This window comes from Orycteropus afer, unplaced genomic scaffold (assembly GCF_000298275.1).
Source record: "Orycteropus afer afer isolate SDZICR_OR568_19922 unplaced genomic scaffold, OryAfe1.0 scaffold00821, whole genome shotgun sequence".
Classification (NCBI taxonomy): domain Eukaryota; kingdom Metazoa; phylum Chordata; class Mammalia; order Tubulidentata; family Orycteropodidae; genus Orycteropus; species Orycteropus afer.
This window is the reverse complement of record NW_006922408.1, coordinates 540,533-557,410: the sequence shown is the minus strand read 5'-3', so window position 1 is coordinate 557,410 and position 16,878 is coordinate 540,533. Positions and strand designations below refer to the sequence as shown.

Here is a 16,878-nt window from a genome sequence, read left to right as displayed (position 1 = left end):
GCTCACTAATGCCTAGGATATCAATCTTTATGCGTTCCATTTCATTTTTGACAACTTCCAATTTTCCTAGATTCATACTTCATACATTCCATGTTCCAAGTATTAATGGATGTTTGCTGCTGTTTCTCCTCAATTTGAGTGGTGCTAGTCTGTCTCAGTCTGCAAACCGGACTGATACCTGTGTACCTTGTGCACCCCACTGGGTTTGAAACAATAGTGACACAGCCTCAAGACTCACAGCAACACATCACCACAGTAGTACAAACCAACAGACATGTTTGTCTCCCTTAGCTGTTTGACCCATCCAGTCACCCTTACCTGCATCCCTGTGTCTGACTCCTCAATCTATTCTGGTCACCTTTGCCTTTTCTGTCCTCTCCCTGCCTTCCCACCTCGCTGCTTGTGGGGCATGGCCTGGGTTCCCTCTCCTCTCCTAGGTCACTGCAGCTGACTTCTCGATCTGTTCTGATCCCCTTTGCCTTTTTCAGTCACTTTAAATATCCAAAATGGCCACCACCATTTAATCTAATGATAGCCAGTATGAAAAAGATAATTGAAAAGAAAGAAAGAAGGGAGATTAAAACTATGGGGGTGGCAAATTGAGTAAGCACAAGAATAGAAAAGGTAGTTTGAATACAGTTTTTATCAGTATAAATTTTTCCCAAGTCAATGGACCCAATCTGCTTGTGCAGTTTGATTATACAGTTAGAAGGGAACAGAGAAAGCATTACTAAGGGTTAACCTATGGAGGGGGAAGAGTTACAGATTACAGTTTCTATTACCAGTCTATGAAAAAGGAAGCCAGGTGTACAAAGAAAAGTGAGGTGAGATGAGAGGGAAGGAAGCAAACGGAGTTAACAAGATACTGGGGTTGGGGGTGGAGAGGGTGGATCTGAAAGGGACCAAAAGTCTGCTCATCCAAAAGTATCTTTCCCATCAGCCTGACATGGAAACTGAAATCTCCACTGTTAGTCACCCTATGGATCAAGACATTGTCTCCAAAAAGTTCATTGCAAAAATGCAAATATGTCACATGCCAGGGGAAGGAATTTAAGCAACTCCCAGTAACACAGCAGCAGAGATCATGCATGAAGTTATGAGCCCTGGAGGAGGGAGGACATTTGGGAGAAGGTGGAGGAAAAGAAAGTCCTAAAAATAATGGAGATAGTATAGGGAAGAAGAGAAGCCCCAAAGAGAAGAACACCTCCCTACACAAGAATACTCATGGTCAACCAACACTGAAGTCACAAACCAAGCTCTGTCCATTCCTGGTCTTCCCACCTTTCACCATCTCCTGGCAGTCCACTCTCTTGAAACTCTAACTCTACCTTCTTCCCTGACCTTATTCACAATACAGCCTACATTTGGCAATTCTGCCAAAACTATCCCACTCACAGTGCCCCAAACTACTATGTATTTTTCATATGTCCTTCATCCAACCTTGCCCAATTCAGGTGTAAAGGGAATAAATTTTTTGCAAGTTCAAACCATACAATTTTAATTTCTTCATAAAACCATATGTCTTCTTTGCAGCTTTCCTCTTCTGAGACAGGATCATGTGCTTTATTGCTCCAGGATACCAGAGCTGGGATTTGACTTTTACCAACTCAAATGTCTTATAAGAGAAGAAATAGACAGTTTATTAGGCAAACAGTTACCTAGCACTCACTGAGAACTTTATAACAATTTCATGAGGCAAGTACTAATATAATCCCAGGTGAAGAAACAGAAGCACAGGTCTTCAGAGTATAGGGAAAAAAAAAAACCCTCCCATAAAAATGAGGACAAGGAAGAAAGATCGAAAGGAAAGGAGGCATCACTCTTTTTGGCCCTGTTGTTGTGTTGTTAAGTGCCATAGAATCAGCTCCAACTTATAGTGACCCTATGTACACCAGAACAAAATACTACCTGGTCTTGAGCCTCTTATAATCTTTGCTATTCCTAAATTCATCGTTGCAGTCATTGTGTCAATCCATCTTGCTAAGGGTATTCCCCTTTTTTGCTGACCCTCCACTTAACCAAGCATAATATCCTCCAGGGAATGATCCTTTCTGACAACATGACCAAAGTAGGTGAGACAAGGTCTGGCCATTCTCACTTCCAAGGAACATTCTGGCTGTACTTCTTCCAGGACAGATCTGTTCATTCTTCTGGCAACCAACACTGGAGTTACAAACTAAGCTCTGTCCACTGCTGGTCTTCTCTGATCCTGAGAGCATGGATGGGACAATGATGTCCTGCAATTCTCCCCCTTTTGAATTGGAGGATACACCAGGCTGGAGCAGCAGAGAACCTAGCTGGAGAATTATCCAGACGGGCTGCTGTAATGAAGTCAAAGGTTCCAGGATAAATGCCCCAAATCAGTGAGATTGAGTCAGTCAGAGCTTCCAAGGCCAGAGAAACCACATTAACAGTCACACTAGACAACCTAATGCATCCCCACACAACAGAGCATACAATACCCAAATGCTTAAAAAATAATGCCCACAAATGAAAGGAGTCAGAGGATAGCATACCCAAAGAGCCTCAGCTTTCCCTAGAGACCACCAAGGAGAGAAAGCACACCCTCTGTGGTGTAGCAAATTACATAGTGTGGCTTTTCTAGCCATATGTCTTTGTAAACTCTGTGGTGGAATTTGCCATGAGCAACTGAGTAGCTCCTAATAAAGTTATCCACCTGGAGTATGTCTGTTGGGAGCAGCACAAAGTAATTTTCTGGGAAGTTCTCTCTCTCCCAGGTGTATACAATTCTGATGTTGGAATTGGTTAGTTTTGCCACTCTGCTAGGCTCAAAAGGAGCCCTCATAGAGGTGGAGAGAATCTCTCAGTGCTGGCTGGGAGATGCAAGAGACATGCATTGCTGAGCAAGAGATGTGAGAGATACACTGCTGGGAGACAGACTGAGAGAGACTGTCAGCTGAGAGACGGTGGGCTGAGAGAAACTGAGTGTGCTCCTGAACTTGAATTGTAGCCTGTAGCTTCCCTAAAAAAACCCATAATCCGTGAGTTCTGTGTGGTCACTGCAGTGTGTTATTGAACCCACCAGAGAGGTGGTGGGTGCTGTGGGAGGAACGGTTGGTGTCAGGGTTGGTGAAAGGGCTGGAGAGAGGCGGCATGTCTGGCCTCACAGGGATAGGCCTTGGGCTGCTAATGGTGATTCTGTCTTCCTCTTGTGGGATTAGAGGAAATCAGATGATGCGGCCTCCCTGCCCCTTTGGCACCTTCATACCATGCCCCCAAATACACAAACACACACACACACTGAGATGCCAAGTTTAAAGAAGGTGAAGAGAAGGAGGCAGGATTAAGAGAGACACATTCATATTCCAAAAGACTGAGCAATATGTAACAGGTTTATTTAATTTTAAGAGCAGACTTCCAAATACTCATTCCCCTACTCCATCTTAAACGGTATACAGTACTTCAGTTTCTCTACTACCAATCTTTGTGCTTTATTGTCATGCATTTTACTTTGACAGATGTTATAAACCCCCAAAATACATTGCTATAATTTTTACATAAGCAGTCAATTACTTTTAAAAGAATTTTTAAAATATGAAAAAAATCTTATTATTTACTCATGTTCACCCATGTAGTTACCATTTACAGTGTTCTTCATTCCTTTGTGAAGATCAGAATGGGTAAACAATGGTAATGGGCCAAATATGTATGGTTGTTTTGTATAGATCATGAATGAAGAATGTTTTTTACATTACTAATGGGTGTATATATATATATATATATATATATATTCTCAAAAGAGAATACATGTGACCAACGAAGTTAAAGATGGATATCATAGAGCACTAAAATAACAGAACAGTGCTTTATAGCTAATAATCCAACAAAGAAGATAAAATGGAATTATAAAAAAAAAAATGTTTGGTTTGTCCAAAGAAGGCAGAAAAAAAGAGGGGATAACAATGAACAGATGGACAAATAAAAAGCCGGTAGCAAGATGATAGAATCAAACTAAACAATATCAATAATTACATTAAATACAAATGATCTAAACACTCTCATTTAAAAGACAGATCATCAGAATGTATTAAAAAGCAAGACTCAACTATATGCTGCCTATAAGAAACCCATTTTAAACCCAATGAAACAAATAGATTAAAAGACATACCATATTAACAATGGTCAAAGAAAAGCTGAAACTCTAGTGAAATCAGACAAAGTAGATTTCATCATTAGAAATGTTACCAGAAATAAAGAAGTTAATATTTCATAATGATAAAAGGGTCAATTAATCAAGTGGACATAACAATTCTAAATTTTATTCATCTGATAATCAAACCAAAACCAAACTCACTGCCCTGGAGTCAAATCTGACTCATAGCGACCCCTCCTTGGGTTTCCAAGGAGGTATCACTACGGAAGTAGATTGCCCAGTCTTCCTTCCCAGGAGTGGCTAGTGGGTTTGAACCACCAGCCTTCTGGTTAGCAAATGCCTTAAGCACTACACCAAAGCAGAGCTTCAAAATACATGAAGCAAAAACTGACAGAATGCAAGGAAAAACAGATGAATGCACAATTACAATCAGCGATTTCAACATCCCTCTCTGAATAACTGATTTGAAAAAAAAAAAGTAAACAGAAAATTCAAATAATGCTATGTAGCAATTTGATAGTCCACCTACAACAGTAGAACGTGCATTCTTTTCCAATGCACATGAAACATTTACTAAGTTATAACTTATTTTAGGCCATAAAAAAAGTCTTAATAAATTTAAATGAACTTAATTCATGCAAAATATGTTTTGTTTCAGCACAATGATGTTAAATTAGAATTCAATAACAGAATATCTGGAAAAATCTCCAAATATTTTACACTAAATAACACACTTCACATTAATTAATAGATTTTTAAAAAAACAAATTAGAAAGTATTTTGAACTAAATGAAAGCAAAAACACAACATTTCAAAATTTGTGAGAGGTCGCTAACAGTGGATTCCAATATTTGGGAAGATTTTATAGTACTGGTGGTATAGTGGTTATGACTTTGAACTACTAACCAAAAGGATGATGGTTCAAACCCACCAGCCTCTCCACAGGAAAAAGATGATGTAGTCTGCTTCTGTAAAGATTTACAGCACAGAAAACCCAATGAAGGTCACTATGAATTGGAATCAACTCAATGGCAGTTGGTTGTTTGGGTTATTTTTATATATGACACTAAAGTCTATATTAAAAAAGAAGAAAGACCTCAAATCCACAACCTAAACTTCTGCCTAGATATTAGAATGAGAAATCTCTCTATCCTGACTTCTAAGAAGTATTCTGGTCACATTTCTTCTAAGATTGATTTCATTCTTCTGGAAGTGCACAGTATATTACATATTCTTTTTATCAACACTACAGTTATAATACATCAATAATTCAAAAACTACTGTAGCCATACATCAACAGGGAACTACCAGAAGTGCAAGCAAGGTTCAGAAGAGAATATGGAACAAAGGATATCATTGCTTATGTCCGATTGATCTTAGCCAAAAGCAGAGAATGCCAGAAATATGTTTACCATATTTTATTGACTATGCAAAAGCTTTCAACTGTATGGATTATAACGAATTATGTATAATTCTTTGAAGAACGGGAATTCCAAAACACTTCATTGTCCTCATGCGGAACGTGTACGTGGATCAAGAGGCAGTTGTTCTAAAAGAACAAAAGCACAGTATGTGGTTCAGTTCTGCATTGTTCAGAAGTGGAAAAAGTGTGTGGCAGTGTTGAAACCCTTCACCTTACTTATTCAATCTACACACTGAACAAATAATATGAGAACTTGGACTATATGAAGAAAAGAATCAAAATAAACAATATCAATAATCACATTAAATACAAATGATCTAAACACTCTCATTTAAAAGACAGATTGTCAGAATGTATTAAAAAGCAAGACTCAACTATATGCTGCCTATAAGAAACCCATCTTAGAATAGAGGAATGGTAACATAAGCATCAGGATTAGAAGAAGAATCATTAACAACCTGTGCTTTGCTGATGACACAATCTTGCTTGTAAGGAAAATGACTAGAAACACTACTGATGAAGGTCAGAGACTAAAGCCTTCAGTATAAATTACACCTGAACTTGAAGAAATTGAAAATGTTCATGACTAGACTAATAAACAATAGAGTGATAAACGAGGAAGAAATTGAAATTGTCAATTATTTCATTTTACTTGAATAAACAATAAACATCCATAAAAGGAGCAGTCAATAAACTAAATGATGTACTGTACTCAGTAAATCTGCTTTAAAAAAAAAAAAAAAAAACCCTCTCTAAAGTTTTAAAGAGCAAAGATGTTATTTGATGACTGAGGTGCACCAGACCAAAGCTATGGTCTTTTCAGTCACCTCATATGCATAGAAAAGCTAGATATTGAAAAAGGAAGACAGAAGAATTGATTTGAACTGTGGTATTGGCAAAGATATTACAGGATAGACCCACTGAAAGAGTGGAATCAGAACACAGCTCTCATAGAAAAATATATTTAAGAGAGAATCATTTGTTCCTAGAAGTGTAAAGAAAAGAACTGGAGAATACATCTAAAGTCTGCCCAGATTTATACAATTTAGAATTATTGTTTTGGTTACCTCTGTGCTGCTCTGACAAGAATATACCACAAATTGGATGGCTTGAACAAACAGGAGTTTATTCTCTTACAGTTTGGAGGCTAGAAGTCCAAGTTCCAAGTGCCAGGCTTTAGAGGCTGGGTGAAAGCCCCTCAACCTTGGACTTCAGCTCTGCCTCCTGTTCCCAGCCCACTGTAGCTAGAGGCTTTTCTTCACTCAGACAGCTGCTGGCTGCTGAGGCTGCCAAGCCCAAGGTTGACAAGTAAAAAGGCACAGTCCCTATGTTATCAAACCACACATCAAGGCCACTAACTCAAGTCCATTGAAAGTCCCAAGGTCAGCAAAGCATGGCAGGCTGCTGAGCAACGACATAGCTACATGCAAGGTTCAAGCATGCCACAAGCTAGAGACCATTCCCAAAGCTGTTTCTTATATACAGGAAGCAGACCACATACCCAAAGCTGCTACTCGGCTGCTCCAATAGATTCCACCATGGAGTTGATTACCAATCTCACCATGGGAAATAACTACATTCAGCTCCCCAGCCATTCAACCAGGCCCAGCCAAGTTGACACACAAACTTTACTACCACAATTATAAAACAGAACCTGTAAGATGTAGCAATAGAAGTCCTTGAATTAAAGTGAGACCAAGGACACTTTCTTATTAAAACCAATCTGACATTGTAGCTGAAAGCCAAGATCCCATGAGCAGCTATTTCAAATCTAATTTACTTCTTCCTTCCATTTAATAAAATGTAATTTCAAATTCATTATATTGAAATATTTTACAAATCATTTATATGGCTATATTAAGTGTATGTTATGGTATTCTAATGAATTTTAAAGGAGTTCTCTTGGCACAGTAGCTAAGAACTCAGCTGCCAACCAAAAGGTCAGTGTTTCAAACTCACTTAGCAGTTCTGCAGGAAAACTATTTGGCAGTCTGCTTTGGTAAAGATGTCAGCCTGGAAACCCTATCAGGCAGTTCTATTCTGTCTTATAAGGTTGCTCTGAGTCAGAATCAGCTTGACAGTAATGAGTAGTAGTAGTAAATAATTTTAAGTAAATTTCTATACTAAATCAAGGTCTCCAAGGAAGCTTCTTTACTTTTTCTACAAATATATTTAAGCCAAAAGGGAAATTCTGTGAAAAAAATAATTTACACAATGCACAGTGGTTAAGCACTCAGCAGCTAACTGAAAGGTTAGCAGTTAAAACCCACCCAGGGGCTCTGAGAAAGACCTGGCAATCTGTCCCTTTAAAGATTACAGCCTAGAAAATCATATGGGGCAGTTCTACTCTGTCACTTGAGGTCATTGTGAGTTGACAATAGACTTGACAATACCTGACAAAAACAATAGGTACTTTTACTCTGTGTTATCGTATCATAAAACAGTTTAGTAAAACACATAAATATTGAACTTCTGGACTTGGCAAAAGTTTAGAGGACACTCTGCTTAATTTTTCTAATAGCATTTGGAAAAAAAAACAAACCTGGGAACAATTTGCATGTCCATTGATAGAGGAATGGTTGAATGGTTCATGGTATTTTATACTGTGATAAGATCTATAGGTTTGTTGTTCTTCTTATGTGCCGTTGAGTCTGACCCGACTCATAGCGACCCCTCCTTGGGTCTCCAAGGCAGTATCACTACAGAAGTAGATTGCCCCATTTTCCTTCTGAGGAGTGGCTGGTAGGTTTGAACCCATCTTTGAATGTCTTGAGGACTCAGTCAGATGATCCATGTAAAGTGCTAGCAGTCTCTGGGTGGTACAAAAGGTTAATGCACTGGGCTGCTAACTGAAAGGTTGGAGTCCAACCAGAGGTGCCTTGGAAGAAAGGCCTGGCAATCTATTTTGGAAAAAATAGCCATTGAAAACCCTATGCAGCACAGTTCTACTCTCACACACATAGGATGCCATGAACTGACTCGATGGCAATTGGTACTAATAACGTAAAGCATTTAGCATGATACCTGACATATAACAAGAGTTTAATAAATAGTTATTATTATTACTCATAATGTCTTTAAAGTGTAATAGCTCACCTCTACCCAAATTTGAGATGCATGAATACTTACCAATTTGGATAAAATTTAACATTTTAGGTCTAACAGACAGAAAAGGCTTATATAGGTGTTTAAGTTCTAACATGTTTGTTTAAAAGAAAAATTATTGAGGCATTGCATCATAATGGAACAAACCACGTCCAGGAGAAAAATAGGCAAATACTAATGTCTTCTCTGCCATTAGGCCTGTCACTTAACCCATCTGGATTAAAGCTGTCTCCACTAGAAAGGAGATTCGACAAGATAATCTGGAGGTTCCTGCCAGACCTAAAATGCTAAATATGACTTTATAAGCATATCTCAGTTTTTAAATCACTGAAATGTGCAAAGGAAAAACATAGAATCCAACTTGCACAATTACCAAGGGATAACTTTCATTTTCAGAATTACTGCTTACTTTCACTCCAAGCCTCAGTTAGAGAGGGGTGGGTAGATATTAAGAATAATTAAATATATTTTACATTCTCTTTATTAAGGTAACTCTTAAATTCAATGATTGCCAGAATTTCTTTCTTTCTAGTTGGAAACTTGCTTTCTTGCCTCTGGCAAATTACAACTTAAGGTGGGTAAATAATAAATTTGACTTGATGTATTTCACTGCCAAGAAGTGAAGACGCTAGAGAAATAGCTAAAAGCTTCTATTTGTCAGTGTTTTTAACCAATGTTGAAGCTACTAGATTGCCCTTGATTAGACTACTGGATTGCGATTGTCCTGGTTACCAAGTGCCACTCTGACAAGAATATACCACAAATGGGCCTTAAAAAACAGGAGTTTATTCTTACAATTTGGAGGCTTTAAGTCTGAGTTCAAAGTGCCAGGCTCTAGGGGCTGTATGAAAGCTCCTGGACCTTGGGATTCAACTTTGCCTCTTGCTCCTGGCCCAATGAAGGTAGAGGCATCTCTTCATTCAGGCAGCTACCGGCTGCTGAGGCTAACAAGCCCAAGGTCAACAAATAAAATGGTACAGTCCTGATGTTATCAAAGCACATGGCAGGCTATCAATTCAAGTCCATTTTAAGTCCCGAGGTCGGCAGAGCATGGCAGGCTGCTGAATAAAATGGCACAGTCCTGATGTTATCAAACCACACGGCAGGCTATCAATTCAAGTCCATTGTAAGTACCAAGGTCAGCAGAGCATGGCAGGCTGCTGAACAACACAGCTACATGCAGGTTCCAAGCATGCCATAAGCTGGAGACTATCCCCAAGGCTTCTTATATATAGGAAGCAGACCACATACCCAAAGCAGCTACTCAGCTGCTTGTGGTAGATCCCACCATGGAATTGATTGCCAGTCTCCTCATGGGGAATAACTACCACCAGCTGCCCAGCCACACAACCAGGCCCAGCCACATTGACACACAAACATAACTACCACAATTCCACCCCTTGTCAACTTGGCACCTGTACAGATCTTCAGTGGGTGGCATCTGTACAGATCTCTCTCACTAGGTCGCTCCAGTCCCCTTGTTCCTCTAAATGGTGACCTCACCCCCTTGGCCTGGCAAGCCCCGTTCTTCTCCCTCTTGGGCATGGCAGCCCTGCCCCCTCAGCTATGGCTCCATCCTGCTAGCTCACATGAACGAGCAGCCCACACTCCAGAACTGAGTTGGTGAAGGTCTAACTCTTTGAAACCTAGGGGACTGTGGTGGTTCCACCCCCAAAGGCCATAGTCCTACACTTTGAGGCTGAGGCAACTCTGCTTCCCATTTCCTTGGTCTCTCTGCTTCTGCCAATTAATACCCAAGGGCAACCCACTCCACCGGAAATCTTTCTGCCCTAAGGACACTTAGATTTCTTGCTCCATGGGCTGGCCAACCTGCTACTCCATTTTATGCTGGTCTGTTCACCAATTAATGCCCGAAGGCAACCCACTTTGCCAGGAAACCGCCTACACAATGGCACCCGGCTTTCTCCTCCATGGGCTGGTAAGACTGTTGTTTAATGCTGGTCTCTGGGCTCTGCTCCTGCCATCTCTCATGCCGTATGCCAGGATCTCTCTGCCAGGGTCTTGGGCCAAGGATGCACTCCACTCCTGTTTCCACATTTTAGGTATCTGCCAGAGCAGCACCCCACTCTCTCTGTTCTGGTTACCTAGTGCCACTCTGACAAGAATATACCACAATTGGGATGGCCTTAACAAACAGGAGTTTATTCTTATAATTTGGAGGCTTTAAGTCCAAGTTCAAAGTGCCAGGCTCTAGGGGCTGTGTGAAAGCTCCTGGACCTTGGTATTCAACTTTGCCTCTTACTCCCTGCCCACTGAAGCTAGAGGTATTTCTTTATTCAGGCAGCTACCGGCTGCTGAGGCTAACAAGCCCAAGGTCGTCAAATAAAATGGCACAGTCCTGATGTTATCAAGCCACACGGCAAGCTATCAATTCAAGTCCATTGTAAATCCCAAGGTCGGCGGAGCATGGCAGGCTGCTGAACAACAACACAGCTACATGCAGGGTCCAAGGATGCCATAAGCTAGAGACTATCCCCAAGCCTTCTCCTTATATACAGGAATCAGACTACATACTCAAAGCAGCTACTCAGCTGCTTGTGGTAGATCCCACCATGGAGCTGATTGCCAGTCTCATCATGGGAAATAACTACCACCAGCTGCCCAGCCACTCCACCAGGCCCAGCCAAGTTGATATACAAAAAACTACCACAGTGACGTACAGGCCCAGAGAAGCCCAGTTTTATTTTAAGATATGAAGGAAGATAACTAACATTTATCTAGTACTAGTATACTATATATATATATATATATATATATGTATATATATATATTACCCACACACACACACACACACACATTATAATTTAATCATTTAGTTTTATTATCCACTCTTCAGAAGGAAGGGGAAGGTTGGGCAATCTACTTCCGTAGTGATATTGCCTTGGAAACCCAAGAAGGGGTTGCTGTGAGTCAGGTCCGACTCGATGGCACATAAAAACAATAACAATCTATGTATATAATATAATTGTGTGTGTGTGTGTGTGTGTATAATTTAATCCTAGTATTAGACAAATACTAGTACTGCTAGTACTTTACATAGATCATCTGACTGAATTCTGAAGACATTCAAAGATCATATCTATAGATCTAATCACAGTATAGAATACCATGAATCATTCAACCATTCCTCTATTAATGGATGTGCAAATTCTGCCCAAGCTTTTTTTTTTTTTTTAATGCTATTAGAAAAATTAAGCAGAGTATCCTATAAACTTTTGCCAAGTAATTTAATCCTTACAGCCATCCTCTGAAGTAAAGATTATCACCTTCATTTTAAAGACAAGAAAATTTAATAATAGCCAAACTACCACTTAGAAAAGTACATACCCTCAAAATATTTCACACTTGTAGCGCTGCTCAAAATATTTTTTGAAAAAGTTAGAAATCATGTTAAATTCTCAATATCAACAGGCCGTCTCACTTAAACCTAGAGACTCTTATTTCTTTAGGAAAAAAAAAAGTGGGGTAGGTCTTTTTTTAAATGGTTATTTTTGGTAAGATTCAAGTGCTGTGAACAGAGTTATGGGCTGTTCTACAGTGCAGTCCTTTCAAATGTCTTTCAAACACAAAAATATTGAGAATTCTGGGCAAATCTTTAAGTTTAGCATTATAATTAGCTTCAACACTGCATAATTTAAAATAACTTCTCCAACATTTATCTTTCCAAACCCCAAAAAACAAAGGGAAAGTTCAAAGTTTTAATGAATAATTGCATCCTGCCTGTAAAAGATGACTATCTTCCTAACCATGGTCCTTAGAATAGTTTTACTAACTTCCATCATCTTAGTTACTCAAGTGCTTTGACAAGTATGACAAGCTTGTACAGTGAATTGTGACTTCAAGAGCAATGTGTCTTTATAGGCATTCCCTACTAAATGCTGTTTTTATAACATTTCAGTTATTCAATACTGACATTTACATTTTCATCAAATTCATCATTTTATCTAAATCATCAAATTTATCCCATCCTTTGTATTTAGTGGTGAACACTTACTTCCTTAAGTTTTCTCATCTTTGCAGGTTTTCTGGGAACAATGTGAAAATAACTGCAAATGAAGATAAAGAAATACAATTAGAAGATAAATATTTTAATAGAAAGTTTGAGCTTCTTTAGAGATGACTTTTCACAGCATTAAAATTTCAAGCCCATAGCAATTTAAAACTAAAATAAAGAGCACTGTAAATGCTAGAATCCAAATCAATATACACCTACTCCTCATTTACTATCACATTATCTGACACTTCACATTTACAATAGTGAAAAAAATCTACTATCCAACTATTTTGAGCATTAACAACATATTTTTGGCAGCAACAAATGCCAAGATGTGAGGCAAGAGTAACACTGGCTGTAATGGTTAAGTTTATGTGTCAACTTGACTAGGCCATGGTTCTCAGTGTTTTGGCAGTTAGGTAATAATGTAATCATCCTCCATTTTGCGATCTGATGTGCTTATCTTCCATTTTCACATAATGCCAGTTGCTTTGGTTACTTTGTGCTGCTCTAACAGATAATACCACAAATGGGATGACTTCAACAAACAGGAGTTCATTCTCTTACAGTTTTGGAGGCTAGAAGTCCGAGTTCAAAGTGCCAGCTCAAGGGGCGGGATGAAAGCCCCTCAACCTTGGGCTTCAGCTCTGCCTCTTGCTCCTGACCCACTGGAGCTAGAGGCTTTCTTCACTCAGGCAGCTGCTGGTTTCTGAGGCTTACAAACCCAAGCTCAACAAGTAAAAAGCCACAGTCCTGATATTACCAAACTATATAGCAGGCCATCAGTTCAAGACCAGAGACAGTCCCAAGATCAGCAGGAAACATGGCAAGCTGTTAAATGAAAACTAGGCTATATGCAGAATTCAAGTATGCCAAAAGCTGCAGACCTTTTGCAGTGCTTCTCCTTATATACTGGGAGCAGACCACATCCCTAAGGCAGCTACTCAGCTGCTCCAGTAGATTCCATCATGGAGTTGATTACCAATCTCTCCAAGGGGAATAACTACATCCAGCTGCCCAGCCACTCAAAACCAGGCCCAGCCAAGTTAACACATAACCTCAACTGTTGTTGTTAGGTGCCGTTGAGTCGTTTCCAACTCATAGCAACCCCATGCACAGCAGAATGAAACACTGCCTGATCCCGCGCCAGCTCCACAATCCTTGCTATACTTGAGCCCATTGTTGCAGCCACCATGTCAATCCATCTCATCGAAGGCCTTCCCCTCCTTTGTTGACCCTCCACCTTACCAAGCATGACATCCTTCTCCAGGGAATGGTCCCTTCTTATAACATGACCAAAGTAGGTGAGACGAAGTCTGGCCATCCTCACTTCAAAGGAGCATCTCAGCTGTACTTCCTCCAGGACAGATCTGCTAGTTCTTTTGGCAATCCATTGTACCTTCAGCATTCTTCGCCAGCACCACAACTCAAAAGCATCAACACTTCTTTGGTCTTCCTTATTCATTGTCTAGCTCTCACATGCATACGAGGTGATTGGAAATAACATGGCTTGTGTCAGACGCACCTTAGTCCTCAAGGAGACATCCTTGCTCCTCAGCACTTGAAAGAGTTCCTTCGCAGATGATCTGCCTAGTGCTACACGTCATCTAATGTCCTGACTGCTGCTTCCATTGACCTCGATTGTAGAACCAAGCAACGTGAATTCTTTGAGAACCTCAATCTTTTCTCCATTTATTGTGATGCTGCTTATTGGTCCATTTGTGAGGATTTTTGTCTTCTTTATATTGAGATGTAATCCATACTGCAGACTGTGTTCCTCAATCTTCATCAGTAAGTGCCTCAAGTCATCCTCACTTTCATCAAGCAAAGTTGTTTCATTTGCATATCTCAGGTTGTTAATGATTCTTCCTAACCTCAACTACCACACCAGTTTTCACATAAAGACCTAATGTTTGTCACCTAATCATGTCAGTAAGTGAGGGGTGGGTGTATAGTAGTAATGCCATTGGAGGGCAAGTTTTCATACTGGATACCGTTGAAATTGCCCAATGGAAAACTCTCTTAGATATGATTTCCCTCATATAAATTTATTATCAGAGACAGAAGGACCTTAACCCACTGCCATAGAATCAAGTCTGACTCATAGTGACTCCCACTGGGTTTCCAAGGCTGTAAATCTTTACGTGAGTAGATTGCCTCATTCTCCTCCATGGAGCAGCTGATGGGTTTGAACCACTGACCTTCTGGATAGCAGCCAAATGCCTTACCCACTACACCACCAGAATTCCTTAGAAGGACCTTAGAGATTATGAAAATCCATTGGCTTTTCTAACCAAGTCACTAAAAGCCCAAAATATTAAGTTCACCAAATGTCCCACAGTTGGACAAAGTCACAATAGACACTCAAAACTCTTTGTTCAGCTGCTTTTCAACTCCACCATTTCATCTTATTTCATAAGGTTTCATCATTGTTCCCATTTTGCCAAAACTATAAACTGGACAAGATTCACAGAATAAGTTTTATGAGTGCTAGTAGCAAATTTCTTAATGCTTGAAGACTTTTGAAGAGTTTTCTCTATTCTTTACAAATAAAATATTTAAATAATAAATAATACCTTAAGATTAATATGTGACTTTAAGATTTTTTCCTGATTTAAATACATTTGTTGTTGTTGTTGTTGCTATGTGCCGTCGAGTCGGCCCCGACTCATAGCGACCCCTCCTTGGGTTTCCAAGGCAGTATCACTACGGAAGTAGGATTGCCCAACCTTCCTTCCGAGGAGTGGCTGGTGGGTTTGAATGTATACATTTTAATAGACAATTTTGAGATTGTTGTAATGTTTAATGGTTTTAATATTATTCAAAAGAAGAATAGACTTAGTAGAGAGAAGGAAAAATAAATTTTTAATGTATTCAATATAACAAGAAAAGGCAAATATATATAGAAACTAAAGGTTGTTAGTGGTTACCAGTGCAGGAGGGAGAGGGGTTAACAGTGATGGGAATATTGCATTAAGGGTAGGGATGCACAGCCAATTATTGTAATTGTTGTCAAGTTGAATTTAACCTGTAAAAATTTGAATTGGCAAAAAAAAAGTATTCAATACAGAGCCAAAAGTCACAAACTCAAATGCCCACAGAAGCAGAGAAGTAAAAAATAAAACTTTCCAGGGGTAGTTAATAAGAAGTGGTGGGGAATGTTGCAAGTGGGAGAGTACTTCCCCATCTTAAATGAACAGTACTTCATTGCTCTAGGTGATTGTTTTATTGTGGAAATATGGGCTGCGTGATTTGGGAAAAGCCTCTAGCTTGACGTTTGATCCAAGACTTTGGACTTTCCAGCTTCTATAAATATATGTATCATTTTCCTAAGATAAATTTTCTCTTTCTCTCTATATATAAGCTTTACTGGTTTTGTTTCTCTAGAGAACCCAGTCTAACACACCCAGTCTTCCTTCCGAGGAGTGGCTACTGTTTTGAACCTCCAGCCTTCTGGTTAGCAGTCAGATTCCTTAGGCACTATGCCACCAGAACTCTCATTTTTCCAAATAGGTATCATAAACTAATTCTGAATTCCCAAATTCTATATATGAACATTAATCTGCTAAATGAAAAAAAAACTTGTTAGCTGCAAATAAAAAGTGAAAACAGAAAAATTGTGGCATAAAAAGAAACTACAAATACACAAAATACTATTTATTGTTCCAATGTAACATTTCAAAGAAAACATAAATAGAACAGAAGAGGGAACAATAATTCCTTGAAGATCCAATTAACCAGGGTCTTGAAACCAGGCTCTTGGAAACATTTGCTGGTTAGGCTTAGGTTTGCTACGGGATGGGAATGGGGAGTGCTATTTGAAGCAGAGACTTGACAGATTAACGTTGAACTTCACTACTTGCTACTCCAGGGATAAAAAAAGGAAAAGCCAATAATTAGAATCAATGTCAGGCATTTTACTATACTATATTTATTTCTCACAAGAATACTATGGAGTGCTGTTGTTGTTGTTGTTAGGTGCCGTCGAGTCATTTCCGACATAGCGACCCCATGAACAGCAGAACGAAACACTGCCCGATCCCGCACCACCTCCACGATCCCTGCTATACTTGAGCCCATCATCGCAGCCACTGTGTCAATCCATCTTGTTGAAGGCCTCCCCCTCTTTCATCGACCCTCCACCTTACCAAGCATGACATCCTTCTCCAAGGAATGACCCCTTCTGACAACATGACCAAAATAGGTGAGACAAAGTCTGGC

The 16,878-nt window shown here is 39.5% G+C and overlaps 1 protein-coding gene across 1 annotated transcript in view; it reads right to left on the bottom strand.

Moving 5' to 3' along the window:
- Window positions 1-16,878, bottom strand: part of DCDC2C (doublecortin domain containing 2C) — a 173,886-nt gene that overhangs the window by 137,169 nt on the left and 19,839 nt on the right. The window contains exon 2 of the mRNA XM_007957895.2: window positions 12,658-12,709. Coding sequence (XP_007956086.2) covers window positions 12,658-12,709 — 52 coding nt within the window. The remainder of the gene's footprint in view (window positions 1-12,657; window positions 12,710-16,878) is intronic.